Consider the following 17477-nt stretch of genomic DNA (forward strand, 5'->3'; position numbering starts at 1 on the left):
ATTTTGTTAGGTCTAAGAAGACTGAAATATACCCTTTCTTAGTATATATGAAAATTTCCTTAGAGTCCAAGAAGGCAGAAATATGTAACTGGGATTAAATGCTCTCCACAAGAGAGTGGGTATGAGGCTGAGGGTTTTTTGTGAAATTGCTGAAATATTTTCAATTTAAAAACTAAGAATTAAATATTGTAATGAATAGAAATTATAATATAATATTTTCAATTTAAAAACTAAGAATTAAATATTGTAATGAATAGAAATTATAATAAATATTTGAATTAAATATTGTAATGAATAGAAATTATAATATTTGGTGTCGTGAGGATACTATACTCAAATCTATAAACCAATTGATCTAAAGTTATTCTATAATTTTGTCATGAAGTTGAAGACATTCTAGAATATTTTATTAAAATAACATTGTAAATATTTTAAAATAATATTATAAATGTTTTAAAATAACATCATAAATGTTATTTCCCTCCCCAGTTAAATTTAGCCATTTTTTCTTATGACCGTTAGGTTGACCTAGTTCCATATTTAACCTTCCTCTAAGATCTGTTTCTTCATCTTGTCCTGAAGATGAACCACACTAACTGATTCGAAACACGTCGACAAAATACTCTCTATGTGATTTTTTCCGAAAATTCCTATGAATTAACATCATAAATATTATTAATAATATGCATTTATTTACTTTTAAATCTTGTCCTCTAATATTCATTGGATTTTGAACATCCTGAAGTGCTCTAAAGACAAAAACTGGACAAGTCAATAAACACAAATTTGTATTTCCATCCTCACCAGTGATAATGATATTTCTCTTGAATCCACCAATAATTAAACCATATTTCTTTGAGACCTTATTTCTGAGGGAAATGGTGAATATCTTAGTTAACCGTCATTATTTTCATGTATAGGCTCCTGCTATCAATGATATATGTAATTGTTATTGCACTTTATAGTACCATGGAACATGTATTGTGTTGTAATAGACATTGTACTAACTACTAGCGTTAACTGAAATAAGCACAATTTCATCAAAAACTCTAACAAAACTCTATTTGATTTTTCAATGCACTGCCTCAATACAAATCTTGTCTAGTGTCCACATTTTTTTTTGGTAAGTAAGCACTCACGGGGGATTTGAACCAGTGACCTATCGCAAGGAGTGCCTTAACCATGCACTAATTCACCATCAATCCAAAGCCCCGTGGGTAGTCTAGTGTCCTCATTCACTTCATACTGCAACTTAAAGATTTGATATTAAACTGTTTTAAAACAATCTAAGGGCACAAATATTCACAAATAAGAAATTCAAAATATGGAATTTTTCTGAAGTTATTATTTTGTACTCCTGAGAAGAGTTTGGAGGAACCCTCTCATTATCAGACAATTTGTGTTAAATGTTTCTTTGTGATCCCCAAGTGTTAAGATTCTTGTGACTGGATTGATTAGACAACGATGCCCAAACGAATCCTGATAACATCCTATAATGGGAATCAATTTCCATGTTTCAATGCAGAGTTATAGATAGTCAAATTTACTTTGAACCTTTGATCAAAGAAAGGATCTGTTGCACGAAAACTACTATAATTTATGATATATTAGCAAAAAAATTAGAGGATAAATATAACCCTCTATCGGAATAAATAGTAATTGCTGTAAAACAATCTTTGGACTACTAATATGCAAGCTATATAATCCAGTATTCGAGATATCCTTGCCTGGATAACCATTCCACCTCCTAGATAAAGGATGCAACCAAGTTAGCCTCGTAAGATAGAAGAGATTTTGGATTGAAAGACACTTTAATAAGAAACTTCCAGCTGGAACCTTAGAACATTTCCTAAATATTTTATGTAGTTATCTAATGAATTAAGCTCATTTCTAAAATGTTGCCTACATGATGACAACCATTAATATCCACTCTAACAATCATCAAAATTGAAATTATTCTTATATACCTTTGAATCTCCATATATACCAAAGCCTACATCTATATTTCTGTTTCACATGAAAAATATTTTTCCCATAAGCATTGTCACCAACAAACTGCTTTTAATTCACTATAAGCTCCCAGGCTGCTTCAACACCATGCAGTAAACAATTTATCTAAACAGGAAAATAATAATGGCACCAACCACTTACGTATACAAAAATGAAAGTGGGTAACCTTCGCACACACTTCTAGAGATTTTGAGTTGGCTCTCCATCAAAAGAAACAACATTTTCAAATAATAAAAGGTTTCACCAACCATCCTTTATCTCCAAAAATAACAGATACGAAGTTCTGATCCAATGGGTCGTAGGCTGACTCCTTGTTTCTGAAGAACATTGCAACTTCTTTTTACACCTTTTCCTGTAGATATTGCCTCCACCATCAGAGGGATTCCATATATAATTCTTCACCTGTGAATTAATATATTGATTTTGTGAGATGAATGCGAGCACAAGCAAAGCTAATATATCTACCATTATCTTCGTTTTCATTTGTAGTAAACAATACAAAAGGAAATTAGTGGCCATCTATTAAATAAAATATAAAGATCGTGACTGCAAGGTGATTGAAAACATTTCCTGTTTTCAGTTAGTAGGATTTTCTCTAGACGCTAAGTTATTCAAGAGTTCAAAACCCAGAGAAAAAAACAATTGAATTGTTAGAGCTTAATCACTCCAATAGCTGTGATTGACAAAGAAAAGTTATTCACTCTAATAGTTGTGGTTGGCATGTAAAACTTATTTTACTAAAACTGTGATTCACGTATACAGCATGTTTTGCTTATAATGAACAGGCACTGAAATTAGAAATACTAAAGCTATATGTAAAGAGCGTTTAGGTCTAAGGATGGCCCTCAATTGTTAAACCGATAAAGGCAAACTGTAAAATAAGTACAACAAATTTCCTACACCGATATAGGAGCTTCAATAAACATTTCTACATAATCTTGGAGAAAAGTACGACATCTAAAACAATATTATTATAAAGTGCTATATCCAATCAACAGTTTGCTCTAAATTGGGTATAGAATTATCAGAATGGTAAGAGCAAACGCTTGATTAGATATAGCACAAAACAGGATGAAGCAGCAAGCAGATCCATGCTGTTTTGTGCTATATCCAATCAAGAGATTGGTAAGAAGAACGTGAGAGGCAAGTTCCTTCTTCATGTTAAGTGACCAGGATCAGACCATTGGTATAAATGTAAAATGATTTAATCAAATAAAGAAATTTTGAAGTGAGAGAATTTTGTTACGATTACAAGCCTTCTTGTGAAAGGATGTTTATGAGAGATTAAAATTTAACAGAAACTAAAACACTAACCGTTACATATTCACCAATAAGTCCAGACTTTCTCTAGAAGGAGAAGAATCCAAATGACATGCTTAAGCAATATAATTAAAAGGTATGTATACCTACATTGCTCATGCAAGGTGCCTTGAAATCAGTAGGGCAAAATTATGGCACTCAACCAATACTTTGTTTAGACTAGAGTCCTTGTGAGAGAGAATATTTCCCATTTAGACGACTTATTTGAAGACGTACAAGCATCACGCAAGGACTAGAAAACACAGAATTCGTCCACAATATGTAGAAGAGACTGTCAACTAGCATCATATGCCAATTAGCACTCATATTTGTTCATGTCAAAGATGGTTAAGACCATTCCAGACCTGGATGCAAACATGGTTAATAATTCTAACAATGTGGATGGCATGCATAGTTTGACATTAGTTAGTTAGATCTATCCATACAGAAGTGGCTCATTCAGAAACCTTTCTTCTCTTGTTGTTCACACTTGAAAAGAAATAAATAGGATTTACTAATTAGAAGACTAAATCAAAGAAGAAGGAATGCACTTGCTGCGTAAAGGTGGCAGGTGGGGAAGGGCAGGGAGTAGGCAGGGGGTGTCATTCTTGATTTGGGAGTGAACAAAAATTGAATTATTAATGGGGTCTGAGGACAGCAACCTAATTAATTTATTAAACTAAAATAACCAAACAAAAAAACCAGGTTGAGGCTTATGCAGTGGTTCAGGGACTAACGTCTATAAATTCAATCCAGCAATAATTTCTTGAAAGCCATTGGCATTTCATCCATAATTATCAACCTAATGAACAGCTTGAAAACCCTGTCAGATAACTAGTCAGCTCATCTCATTACTAGAACCAAAAAAGAGGTTGTACATTTCAAGGATATCAAGTTTTTTCATTCTTTGAGGGACCTCAGTCAACAAATGGACAACCATGCAAACAGGGCCTGTGGGGGTCATCCTTAATCCAGTAGTGAACAAAAATTGAATTATGAATGGGGTCTGAGGACAGCCACCTAATTAATTTATTAAATGAAAATAACCAAAAAAAAAAAACAGGTTGAGGCTGGCTTATGCAATGTTTCAGGGACTAACGTCTATAAAGTTTAAACTCAATCCAGCATTAAGTTGTTGAAAGCCATTGGCATTTCATCCATAATTATCAATCTAATGAACAGCTTGAAAATCCTGTCAGACGGCTAGTTAACTTGTCTCATAGCTAGAACCAAAAAGGAGGTTGTACATTCCAAGGATATCAAGTTTTTTCATTCTTTGAGGGACCTCAATCAACAAGCAGGCAACCATGCAAAGAGTGCCTCCAGATCGAGTGAAGGAATCCTAAGAAAAAGAGGGAAAATTGTTTTTCTAGCTATCCCCTGGGCTCATAAAATCTGTCATTGTTTGCATATTGCCACATTGCAAGCAATTTAAGACACATATGTCACTTCATCAAAACAGGTGTACACTGTATAGTATATAGATGGAGGTGGGATGCAATGTGCATCATCCTCGTGCATTCTGACACGTCATTCTTAACTCACTATCAGCGTTTTAACTTTTGAATCAATGGGAGACTTAATGCAGAAGGAGAAGGCGCTGAAGTGAAGGCTGACAAGGGACTTTCATGGCTGTCATCTCTAGCTTAGATGGACTTTCAGTCTTCAGATGAGCCATTTTGATTGAGCACAATTGGTTGATTCAGTTGTCAGTCATTTCAGGGAAGAACCTTGATGTTCAGATTCAGTTTAGTGCTGTTGATCTCCCTTTGCATTGGATTTTAGATTGGAGCTTTGTGTCGTCTTGTTATGGTGTATTTTCCATCTCATAGCACTGTAGTGGGGGATTACGTCTCTCACCCTATTCATTCAGGTAGTTTTCTTCTGTGGGCTGTTTTGAATTTTCAATTTAGGTTAATGAACGAGTATGTTGGGCAATGTTGGTTATCTTCAGAGTGGACCTCGGCCTGGTGATTAAAGAACACTCTGGGCTTGTCTCTTCCTTGAACCCAGAAAGGACTTGTGTGCCTCTTTGTGCTTGACAGCTTCAGGGTTTCTTTTTGGGTGTTCTGTTATTGCTCCCTCTTGAATTTTGTTTGTATACTGCAGTTGGGCACTTGAGGAAGCTCCAGCTTATGGAATACCCCAGGAGACAAGGTAACTGTCACAGGGAAATACAAGAATGAAATGCATATAGTTTCATGCATGCATGAAGATTTCATTAACAGCAATAGGGAATCCATATTCTTGATAATAACTGAGGTCCACAAAAACTAGCACCAATGCATTTCTCAAAATCCAGCAATATGGAAAACCTCCTGCAACAAAAAATGCAAATTCAGGTCTTGGAAGCTAGAATGTTCAATGCCGAGGAGTATGGTCTACAATCTTAATAAGAACTCTCAATCTGCTTCTAATTTTAAAATGTCAATGACTTTTGTCCCTGATGAACCCAAAGAAGAGAAAGTCCATCAAATGCTAGAAGACATGGAATTGGGCAATGAGGAATTCCAACCTACTAATGTTGGTCAAGATGAGGTGCATAGATAGAAAGCATTATTTTATCAGTATCAGGTCTTATTATGTTGTGTAGAATACCTCTGATTTTAGGTGTCATCTTTAAAGTTTATAGTATTATCCCAGTAGAATGAAATCCTAAGTGAAGGATGATATAGACTTTTATGTTCCAGACTCATACTGCTTGCTGGTTATTCTGATTTTTGTTTTACGAGATAGCATCTTTTTTGTATTACCATGCCGGCCAGCTCAGCTGCAGCCTTTTTTAATACAAAATACCATCCGCTTATGTTTAAAAAGAAAAAAAAATGTTGTCTGTTGAAGCAAAATTTTAGGATCTTGCTGGGAGTTTGGTGGCAACATCTCTCGGAATTGATAATTGCACATAAATTGTGCAGTTACGATATCTATATCTGAGCCTCTCAAAGAGTTCACATTGAAACCGAAGTCAGCACAAAGCTAAGATAACAAGTCGTCTTCTAAAAGAAACTTCTAAACAAAATGGGAAGTGCCATAACATACTTATGCCTAACATCTACTTGGTGGTTTATGGAAGATTTGTAAAACATATGATAAGAATCTTGATGTGTATGGTATAACATTATCTCCACTAAAGTAAAATTTTAAGATCTTGCCTGAAGTCTAGTAGCTCTATCTCTCTTAATGAATCATTGCACGGGATTAGTGAAGTTATGATAGCTATAGTTCTTAACCTCTCCAAGAGTTCAAATTGAAACTAAATTAGGAAGAGTTAAGAATCAAGATAACAAGTCATCTTATAAAAGAAACCCTCAAACAAAGTGGGAAGTGCCATAAGTTAATTATTATACCTGACATCTATTTGGCGGTTTATGGAAGAAAATAAAATACATGGTCCTATTTGCTGTGTGTGGTATAACATTAATGCGTTGAAGTAAAATTTTAAGATCTTGCTTGGAGTCTGGTGATTCCAACTCTCTTAATGAACCATTTGACATAAATTGTGAAGCTACAATATCTGTAGTTCTCAGCCTATCAAAGAGTTCAAATTGAAGCTGAAGTTGGTGAAAGTTGAGATAACTTGTCATCTTCTAAAAGAAACTTTTTAACAGAGTGGGAAGTGCCATAATATAATCATTATATCTGAGCCTTGACAGCTGTTTGGTGGTTTATGGTTAAATGTTTAGTTTTGTTGTCAGTCAGTTTTCTACAGCAGTGATGACACTCCAATTTCATTGCTCTCGGTTCCTATGCACAGCAGTGCAGAGAGAGCAGTGTGTACGAGGGCACAGCACTAGTGGAATAAAGCAGGTACAAAGCAGTTATGTAGAAGAGAGATAGAGAGGATGAAAGCATGCACCAACTTTATAAAGTTCACAGTTAAACCGTAGTTCATGTTTAGCACTTCAGTTTGGTTTTCTATTTCAAAGTTTGCTTCTGAATGCATTAGTAATTGTTAAAGGTGCATCTCCCTATTCTAGGGCACTTGCATGAGTTGAGGAGGGTGAAGATAACTTGGAATGTGCATGTATGCATGCCACAGTTATCTTCCAGTTGGTACACAATACTGGCACTTCTATACATGCAAGGGAAGTGCACTGGCTGAGTAGGTTAGAGTTAGGGTTTGAATGAGTTATGTTAGGCACTTTATGCATGTGGCCAGAGGTCACCAGATATATTGTATCTTGCTTTTGACTCTTCTTCTATAAAAGAGACATGGGGCTCACCACTCTGTCGGTTGGCAAGTTTGAATTTTGAGCTATAGCAGCATAATTTTTCATCTTCCAATAAATAGAAGATGCAATATTGAGTGCTCCACACTCTGTATTTGTTGTTTGTAAATTCCAGTAATATGTCTTTGTAGATTGATATATTCAGATTGTTGTTTTGATCAAGGCCTTCAGTTTTTAAGCCTCCTAGGTTTAGGTTAAATTATCTGAGTGCAGAATTTGTTTACCATGGTATTAACTGAAATCCTCCAGATCGATGTATGGAATGGGCTGCTGCCTGTGGGGAGGAGTTGTTGGAGGGCTTCAACAGGTGTGATGCCCAAGATTCAGTGATTGAAGCAGATCCAGACTTATAATAGGCTGTTGGGTGAGATGCCCAGGATCTTCCAGTGATTGGAAGGCTGTTATTTGTCTGAAATCAGTGATAATTTGTATCTAATTTCTTTTGAGTTTGATATATTTGTCCAAGTGTGCTTTTAGGGGTTGCGACAACAGCCAGCTACACTCTCTACGAGCCTCACATGTTGGAATGTGCTTCCAACTTTGTACTGTGGAAGCGTAGGCTGCAGAATCTCTTGGAGGAAGTTGTGGATGCAAAGGTCACACCTCACACTAATCCCAAGGACTTGGTAGAACATACTAAGAAATTGACCAACATGAAGCAAATTGTCCTTGACTCAGTCAAAGATCACTTGAACTCTCACATCACAAAAGAAGATAATGAAGATGTTTGATGCCCTGGTCATGTTGTATAAGAGTGTCAACTAATCCTGTACAATCATTAGAAAAAATTTGAGATCTGAAATGGGCCTCCTAAGGAATAATATAAAATAATAGTGGAAATAATAAAATAAGATTACATTACATTATCAAATTTTAGAGGGAAAAAAAAACTATTTTTTCAACTTGTATTTTCAACTTATCTCCCTATGGTTTTACTCAAATTTTGAGCGGGAGCACTCATTGGATACAGAATTTAATTCATCATCCAAGGAGTACATATGTTTCATGATTCCAATGGACCCTGCTACACAAAAAATGAGAGTACCTATGTTTCATGCTTCCGATGGACCCTGCTACACGAAAAATGAGAAATATATGAAAAAAACGTGATTGCAATCACATTTTTCATGTATTTCTCATTTTTCGTGTAGCAAGGTCTATCGAAAGCATGAAACATAGGTACTCTTTGGATGAGGAATTAAATTTCACATCCAACAAATGTTCCTGCTTGAAATTTGAGTAAAGTCATAGGGAGATAAGTTGAAAATACTTGAAATTTGAGTAAAATCACAGGGAGATAAGTTGAAAATACGAGTTAAAAAAAAATAGTTTTTATTTTTTTATCCTTTTACCTTTTTATTAAAAAAATGGTGAATCATCCACATGGTTGACATCATCATCTTGAATCTTATTGGTTCTTATAAAGTTGATTTTGGTTGTACATTTTTGTTTTGAGGCCCATTTTAGACCTCAAAATTTCTCTAATGGCTTCTGAAGAATAAATTTATCAGTAGTGGCATGAGAATGACCAATATTTCAGCGACCTATCTTATGAAGATCAAAGATTTGAGAGAACAGCTCACTACAATTGGGGAGGAGATTGAGAAGATTGCGCTAGTTCAGGTCACTCCAAATAACTTTGGTCCATCACGGCATCACTCTGTTTAGCATATTTGTGCTCGTGAGAGGTTACCAACCTTAGAGAAACAGCAGGATAACTTTGTCAAAGAGGAGATGAGATTAGAAACAATCTCAGGCAATTTCAAAGCAACATGAGGTGAATCCCTCATTGAGAAGGAAAGGGAATTAAGAAAGAAGAGAGGATCCATGAAGGGTCAGAAAAAGCAAGAAGGCTCAGCGTATTTGAACCATGGGCAGTGTCAGCAGTTACCACTTAGAAATGTGTGTCGTGTTCCACATTTTAATGGGCTTTCTTCTCTCCCAAGCACAGCAGAAGAATCTTTGGTGTAATGGCAGCTACAAGTTGCAAGGAGAGACTTGGCGGTCATGAACCTTCTCTCCTACCCAACCATTTCTCATCTTCCAAGAGAGAACAATGGTGTAGGAGTATGGTTGGCTTGATGGAGACTTTTTAAGACTCAAGAGGCACATCACCATCGATATTATTGGAACAATCCAGAATCGGTGGAATTGGCTAGTCCGAGCGGTTTGGGTGTTGGAACTAGAATAGGCCAGTTTGGTATCAAACCAACCAGCTCGAGACCAGTTCCATATGTGAGGAACAGCCAAAAAAACATCACATTTAAATTTATTTATTTTGGCTGGCCCACATCTAATGGAGACCTAGGCCCCGTAAAGCTATTTAAACATACCCACCCCCTCTCCTTCGCTTGCACTATTCATTTGAGCTGCTTGAAATTCTTGAACTAAGTTCCTGAGGAGAATTGAAGAGATTTCGCAGGGTTGTTCTGAGGGAGTTCTAGGGCAGATTAGAAGAACTGGTTGGAGAGTTGTTGGGCTGATTTCTAAGGGAGATTTCAGAGCTACTTCAAGGGTTTTTTTCCAAAGATCTTTGGGTGTCACTGAGTGGTGTTTAGAGCTGATGGAAAGAGCAATTTTCAGCTTTTGTGGGGGCTGCTACAGAGCTGATTTCTCGGTTTGGTATCAAACCAGCCAGCTCGAGACCGGTTCCATACGTGTGGAACAACCAAAAAAATATCACATTCAAATTTATTATTTTTGGCTGGCCCACATCTAATGGAGCCCTAGGCCTGTAAAGCTATTCAAACATACCCACCCCCTCTCCTTCGCTCGCACTATTCATTTGAGCTGCTTGAAATTCTTGAACTAAGTTTTCTGAAGAGAATTGAAGAGATTTCGTAGGGTTGTTCTGAGGGAGTTCTAGGGCAGATTAGAAGAACTGGTTGGAGAGTTGTTGGGCTGATTTCTAAGGGAGATTTCAGAGCTACTTCAAGGGGTCTTTTCCAAAGATCTTTGGGTGTCACTGAGTGGTGTTTAGAGCTGATTGAAAGAGCAATTTTCAGCTTTTGTGAGGGCTGCTATAGAGCTGATTTCTCTATTGTTTGGAACTGATTTTCTTCCAAACATTTAGAGCGCAACTCAAGGTATTTCATGGCATCCATTTTTGTTCTATCTTTTCTAAAAAATTTCTGATTTTTTTCCCTAGAAATTAAAAAGCCTAAGGTTTTCTATGCAGAGTTTTATTTTTTGTTGCAAAAGTTGTTATGGCCCCTATCTTCTTCTATTTTTCTCTAAACAATAGTTGTTTTGCAGGGCTATTCTGAGGGATTTCTTGGGCAGATTTGTAAGGGAGATTTTGAAGTGCTAATTGGAGGGGAAATTTTCAGATTTGTGGGGGCTGCTACAAAATCACAGATCTGATTATTTTACTGTTTGGAGCTTTTTTTCTTCTCAACATTTGGAGATCTTCTCCAAGTATTTCATGGCTTCTATTCCTCTTCTATTTTTCTCTAAAAAGTTGTGTTTTTTGCCCTATAAGTTTAAAAATCCTAGGGTTTTCTATGCAAATCCTTATTTGGTGTCGTCAAAGTTGTTATGGCCCCCAAAAACAAAAATGATCCAGCATAGGTTCACCGCCATTTAGATGAACATGGGTAAAAATATGCAACTATAGTGGGAAGGAAGTTAAAGGTTGGGGGGTCCTTAGCAATGTTGCACAAAGCGAGGACGAAGCAAGGATGTTTTTTGGAAGCAGGGACGCAGAAGCGTCATTTTCCAAAAATCTAGGAAGCGAAGCGTTTGCGGAAGCATCTGCTATATATATATATATATATTTTTTTATATTTTTTTGCATTTATACTCAAAACAAACATCCCAAACAGGCGGAAGCGTCCAAGAAGTGTCTAGGAAGCGTCCAAAACAGGCGCAAGCGCGCTTCCGGGGACGCTTCCTGGACGCATCCGCACGGAACGCGCTTCGGGCCTTAGAACCAGGGGGGCGCTTCCTGCAACATTGGTCCATAGGATTAAAAAAACACCTAGCACATTGGGGAGGGCAAGTAAAACCTTGTAAGAAAGTTTTTGATAATCTTAAAGCAAAGATACTAAGTCTAATTGAAGCCTTCTAAGCATAAAAGGGACACAACAAGAGACTTAAAAAATAGGAAAATGTCAAAACGATGATGTTGCTGTCAGTGACCCTGATTTTGAAGAATGTATTCCCAGTTTTGAAGATTCCTCCAGTTTCCCTATTAGAGTTAAAGATGATCATCATCATACTTCTGGCCACAGTTCAACTACTTTGAAGAGGGCACCAACATGTAAAGGGATTGACTCATTTCTTTGTACGCCGCACCACCCCTGGATCTCAACCCACCATTGAAACTAAATGGAAAAAGATTGAGAAAGAAGATGCATATGAATGCATTGATAGATGGTGGTATGATGCAGACATACCTTTTAATGCCACTAATTATGCATATTATCAGTCTATGATTGATGTTATAGCTTCATGTGGACCAAGATTCAAAGGCCCGAGTTTTCATGATATCAAAGGACCATTTCTATAGAATGAGGTCCAAAGAGTAGATAAGTACCTCATAGAGTTCAAGCAATCATGGACCAAAACAGTGTGCAAAAATATGTTTGATGGATGGACTAATGGCAAATCCCACACCATTTTAAATTTCTTAATTGCTTGCCCAAAAGGTATTATGTTTCTCAAATTTGTTGATGCATCTGATCAAGTGAAAGACGCACAATTACTATTTCGTCTTTTTGACAGAGTGGTTATGGAAGTAGGAGTTGATAATGTTGTACAAGTGATCACAAATAATGACTCAAACTATGTTGCAGCTTGAAAGATGTTGGAGAAAAAACACCCCACCATTTGGTGGACTCTTTGTGCGGCCCATTGTTAGGACCTCATGCTTGAAGATATTGGCAAAATTGAGTGGGTGGAAAAGTGTGGAAGAAGCAAAATCCATAACTAAGCACATCTACAACCTGTAATGGGTTTTGAACCTTATGAGAAAGCACACTAGGAGTAAAGAGTTTGTTCAATCAACCATTACATGATTTGCAACAAACTTTCTTTTGTTGCAATCCCTTCTTCAACGAAAAGCCAACTTGAGGAATATGTTTTCTTGTAATGAATGGAATGAATCTCAATGAAGCCAAAATGTTGAAGAGAAACGGATGGTTGACCAAGTGTTTAACAAAAAAATTTGGTCGAAAGTAGAAGAGATTGTGTTATTTAGTGAGCCTCTTGTGAGAGTGTTGCAGACGATGGATGGTGATAAATCTGCCATGGGTTTTGTTTATGAGGCCATGGATTAAGCCAAAGAACAAATAAAGTCAGCATATGGGGATACAAGATAGAAGTACATTTCTCTATAGAGAATAATTGATGAAAAATGGAACAAACAACTTCATAGACCTTTACATGCAACTAACTACTGCTAAAATCCAAAGCATGTAATGCTTGGTTTCAATGCTTATAAGTTTTGTCACTCATTACTAATCAGAAAAGCTTTACCAAACATTTGAAATCAATTGATGAATAGTTTTTTGTTTTTTGAAATTTTAAGGTACCATTACACTACAGATTTTGAGGTAGATGGGGAGGTAATTGAGGGACTGTATAGATGCATTGAGCACATGGTCCCAGAATCCAAGATTCAAGATCAAATTCATACCAAGCTCTTGAATTTCAGTGAGAGTATCGGTCCCTTTATCATGTCTATGGCTATAAGAAACAAAGAAAAGGATCTCCCAAGTAAGAAATCTCAAAATTTGCAAATTATATTACTCATCACAATTGTTGAGTCCAAGTTTCTAAGTCAATTACTAATACTTCTTTGCCTTCCACCCTTTTTGTAGCCTACTAGGGGCAACAATTTGGTGGCCAATGCCCTCGATTGCAAAAATTTTCAATTTAGATATTGAGCCAGACATGCAATGCTTCTGGGCATGAGCGGAATTCGAGCATATACACACTAAGAAGAGGAACCATTTGGAGCAAAAGTGGTTGCATGACATGGTTTATGTTCAGTACAAGCTTAGGTTGAAGCATAATCAATTGTTGCACAAAACCCTCGAATCAAGAAACATAGTCTTGGGTGACTTTGATCCAATACCAAAATGGGTTGTGGAGAGTTAGGCACCAGCATTTGACAATGAAGACCTTTCTTGGTTGGCCTTTGACCCACCTCCATAGGCTCCAGAGGAAGAGATATCACAAGTACAACCTTTAGGGCCAAGGGAATCAATATGGAATCCCATTACAGACTTAGAGGTTGCTCATTCTGCACATGAAGATGAGGAGGATGAGGAGGATGATGATTTTAATGATGGTCATTCTACATATTTGTGTATAAATAGTTTGGATTCATATGGATGCACATGAATATATATGTTTGTTTGTTTGTTTGTTTGTTTGTTTGTTTTTTTGTTTTTTTTTTTTTAATTTGAATATTTTGTGTTTTGTTCCTGTTTTTTCACTGCTTTCGGTCTGGTTCCGACTAGTTTCCGGTTTGATCACCATTTTAGCTCCGATAACATTGCTTACAGTCACCTGAAACAGCTCAACGTGGGTCCGCGGCTGAACACGTGGGAGCTGTCAATGGTCCAGCCAGGTTATACCAGTTCATGCCAGTTTGGTACCAAACTGGGGTCATTGGCCGGGATGACCTCTGAGCCTAATGAACCGGCCAGGATTTAAAACCATGTTTTGCATTTTGAGCTATATCGGTGTACTTTTTCTTCTTTCAGCAAATAGAAGATACATGCAGTAATGAGTGTTCTGCATTCTGTATTTGCTATTTCTAATTTCAATAGTGTGTGTTTGTATATTAACGTATGCAAAGATTGTCGTTTTGATTGAGGCTTTCTTTTTTTAAACTACCTAGGTTTAGATTAATTTATCAGCAGGCAGACTCTGCTTACCATGGTCTAATATTCTAACACCATCAATACAAAGTCAAACAGCACACAAGGAAATATAGCCATCTTCAGTAAGAACACGAAATCTTGCAACCTGTATGGTAGTTATACACATGAGCTCAGTTTTACTCTTTCAAACACAAATAATCTACAAATACCATGAAAAGTAAAATTTGATGTGAATGAATCAAATTGTTAAAATTTTATAATCAGGATGCATTTCTAAATGCACAAAATCATCTGACAATCCAATAATCTTTTTTAGTGTCTGACACCACATTGCAAACGAACAAAGCTTATAATTGGTCAAAATGTGGAAATTGAAGTAATGCACCTAATCAACATTCCTTTGTAAATACATGTCAAACAAAATAATCTGCAAAGGAATTTACAAAGTGCTGAACGTAAAAACAAAATGACAAATTGTAGCAGTTCCAATTACCAAATGAAAAGAGTCAAACAATAATACAGATTGAAAAAACCCGGACTTCAGCCTGCTTTCTACAATAGCTAGCCTATTTGTTGCATTCAGCGTCATGTGACACAAAGCAAGTTGATTCTAAAGACTGAAAGATGAAGCATGGAGACATATATCACCTGAACGGTGAATGTTCCTAAAGCCTTTACAGGACTTCCCGGAGAATGAAAGCATTCCTACTATGCCTTCACACGACCTGTTTTTGCTCCTTTTTTAACTCCTCCTTTATTTACTTTTTTTTCTTGCAACGCTTCTTGTTTTGCTCTCAATGCTTCTTCCTCTAATTCTTTCATTGCAGGTACAAGACTCCGAGTGTACTCAGAAGCAGAAAGTCCCCTTTCTTCCATCTCATCTAATAGTGTCTGAGCTGTACGCCAATCAAAACCCTCGATACAACATGCCCTAATCAATTTTGAATAGGAATCCTTATTAGGCCACCGGCCACTTTTCTTAAGCTCGGAGAAATAGTGATGAGCCTTCTCAAGGCTACCTAGTCTACAAAATCCATCTATCAATATCTGGTAGGAGATAAAATGAGATTTTATATTATCAGTCTCGGTTTTTGAAAAGACCTCGCAAGCCTTTTCCATTTTTCCTGCCTTGGCGTAGCTGCTCATGATTACATTATAAGCATAAATATCAGGCTTAATATGTCTCCCAGGCATCTCTTCAAGCAATGTCATCGCCTCATCCGGTTTTTCCCCTTTGCAGAGGCCAGTGATGACCGCATTATATATAGCATTGTCGGGAGGTATTCCAATAGTTATCATCCACGATAGAATTGCTTGAGCTTCTTCTATCTTTTTCTTTTTGCAGAAGGACTGAATGACGACTAAGCAGGAGTGGCGCACATGCTTAGCTTGACGGTTCTTTTCCTTCTTGATCGACTTTAAAATTTCAGCAGCAACCTCTGGTGTTTCTGCTACAACGCAAAGAGACCGGACCAGGGCATATAGGGTAAGATGCCTTGGAAACTTCTTGTTCTCAATTGCCTTCAGGTAAATCGCATGGGCTTCATTCGGCCGCATGCCTCTACAAAACAACTGGATAATCTTACCAATAGTGGAGGCACATGGAAAATGGCCATTCTTGTCCATTTCTTCAAAAACACTCCATGCCTCATCATAAAGAGAACTCATGCAAAGCGCCCGAATTGTCAAGTAATAGGACTTACTTCCAGGCTCGCATTTGAACTTATCAAACTGTTTGAAAACCTCTAGAGCCTCTTTGGCTCCCCCAGAACGACCCAGATATTGAATCAAAGTATTCAACACGGAATTATCAATAACTCCTTCGTGGTTTTCTGCGGTCTCTTCAATCAAACTTCTCAACAGCTCCAGCTTAACCCCACCCTTATTATGCATGACTGAAATAAGGGAAGTCAATTCACGGGGACTTGGCACATAACCAGGCTGCTTGAATGCCCACTGAAGAAAACTAATTATTTGCTTCGTTTTAACAGCTGGGGTATTAATGACCTTGCCTACAAACTTCTTATTTAAATTCAAATCTAGAGTTTCCAGTTCTGCTACGAGCTCTTCGGCTTCCATGTTCTTTTTAAGGAGAGAAACAACTTTTTCTGCATCTTCATCGGATTTCTTTTCGGAATCGGCATTTTCAGAGTCCTCCTGTACATCTGGGGTTTCAACGAGGGCTTCGTCAAAATTGCTTACGTCTTCGTTCTCACTGTATGATAGGTCTTCGTTTTCAGGATATGAAACCGTTTCATTCACAGTGGGGCCTTCGAAATCTTCGACGTGTGATGAGGAAGAAGAATATAAACGTATGGGGATTGCAGAAACTACCTGGCTTTGGTGCCTAGTGGCTGCGATTCGAACCCTGTTCGATCCTCTGCAGTGGATCGATGAAGAAGTGTTGATTGCTGAGAAAACCTTGCGGAAGATCAATCCACCCTTCGACCTCCACATTTTTGCTGGCTTTGGTGCTGTGCGGAAACAGATCTGTCCTATCCTATGTTACGCATTCCTAACCTTGGTGAGGTTTTGGCAGTGTATTTTACTAGGGTTTTCAGTTTTTCATCTTTTGGTGGGTTTTAGCAGAGTATTTTGCCAGGGTTTAGAGTATTTCATTGTAGGGTAAAAACTGAAACTTCAAATTTTGTAAAAGCAGTGGAAAAGGAGGCTTTTATACGAAAGAGAGAACTTTTCATCCCAAGCAGCTTAAAATATGCCGTATGTTATTATATCAAAACGGCCATAAGTATGCTTTCTCCCATGCCTTGCATTTTTGCATTCATGCAAAGCATAACCATGCTCATCATTTAATTATCTTGCGAGGAGTTAAACATTGGGAGGAAGTTCATGTAAAACTTTGTTTCGTGTTATATTATTATTTTATAAGAGGGAGAGGAGGAGGTTTTCATTTTTATTATAAAGGCATATAATTTATCTACATATAATGTAAATGTTATTTTTCTTTAACTATTAATTTTGTTGCAGTAAATTAATTAAATTAAGTTTTATACAATGTTTTAGTAGATTAATTAAAATAAGTTTTATATTTTGTTTTTAATTTAAAATAAGTTTTATATAATGTTTTAGTGGATTAATTAAAATA

General features: G+C 36.9%; 1 protein-coding gene across 1 annotated transcript; it reads right to left on the reverse strand.

The window, feature by feature from the left end:
- Positions 1–1923: 1923 nt before the first annotated feature.
- On the reverse strand, positions 1924–17150 carry LOC149180056 (Tetratricopeptide repeat (TPR)-like superfamily protein). The gene is made up of 2 exons (XM_089415882.1): positions 15020–17150; positions 1924–2412 (listed from the first exon to the last, which is right to left on the reverse strand). Exon 1 carries the CDS (start codon positions 16826–16828, stop codon positions 15080–15082), a length of 1749 nt encoding a protein of 582 aa, XP_089272008.1. The 5' UTR covers positions 16829–17150; the 3' UTR covers positions 1924–2412; positions 15020–15079.
- Positions 17151–17477: the final 327 nt, after the last annotated feature.

Source organism: Pinus tabuliformis, chromosome 3_2 (assembly GCF_031772625.1).
Source record: "Pinus tabuliformis cultivar Carrire ecotype Pingquan chromosome 3_2, CPIR1, whole genome shotgun sequence".
Taxonomy (NCBI): Eukaryota; Viridiplantae; Streptophyta; class Pinopsida; order Pinales; family Pinaceae; genus Pinus; species Pinus tabuliformis.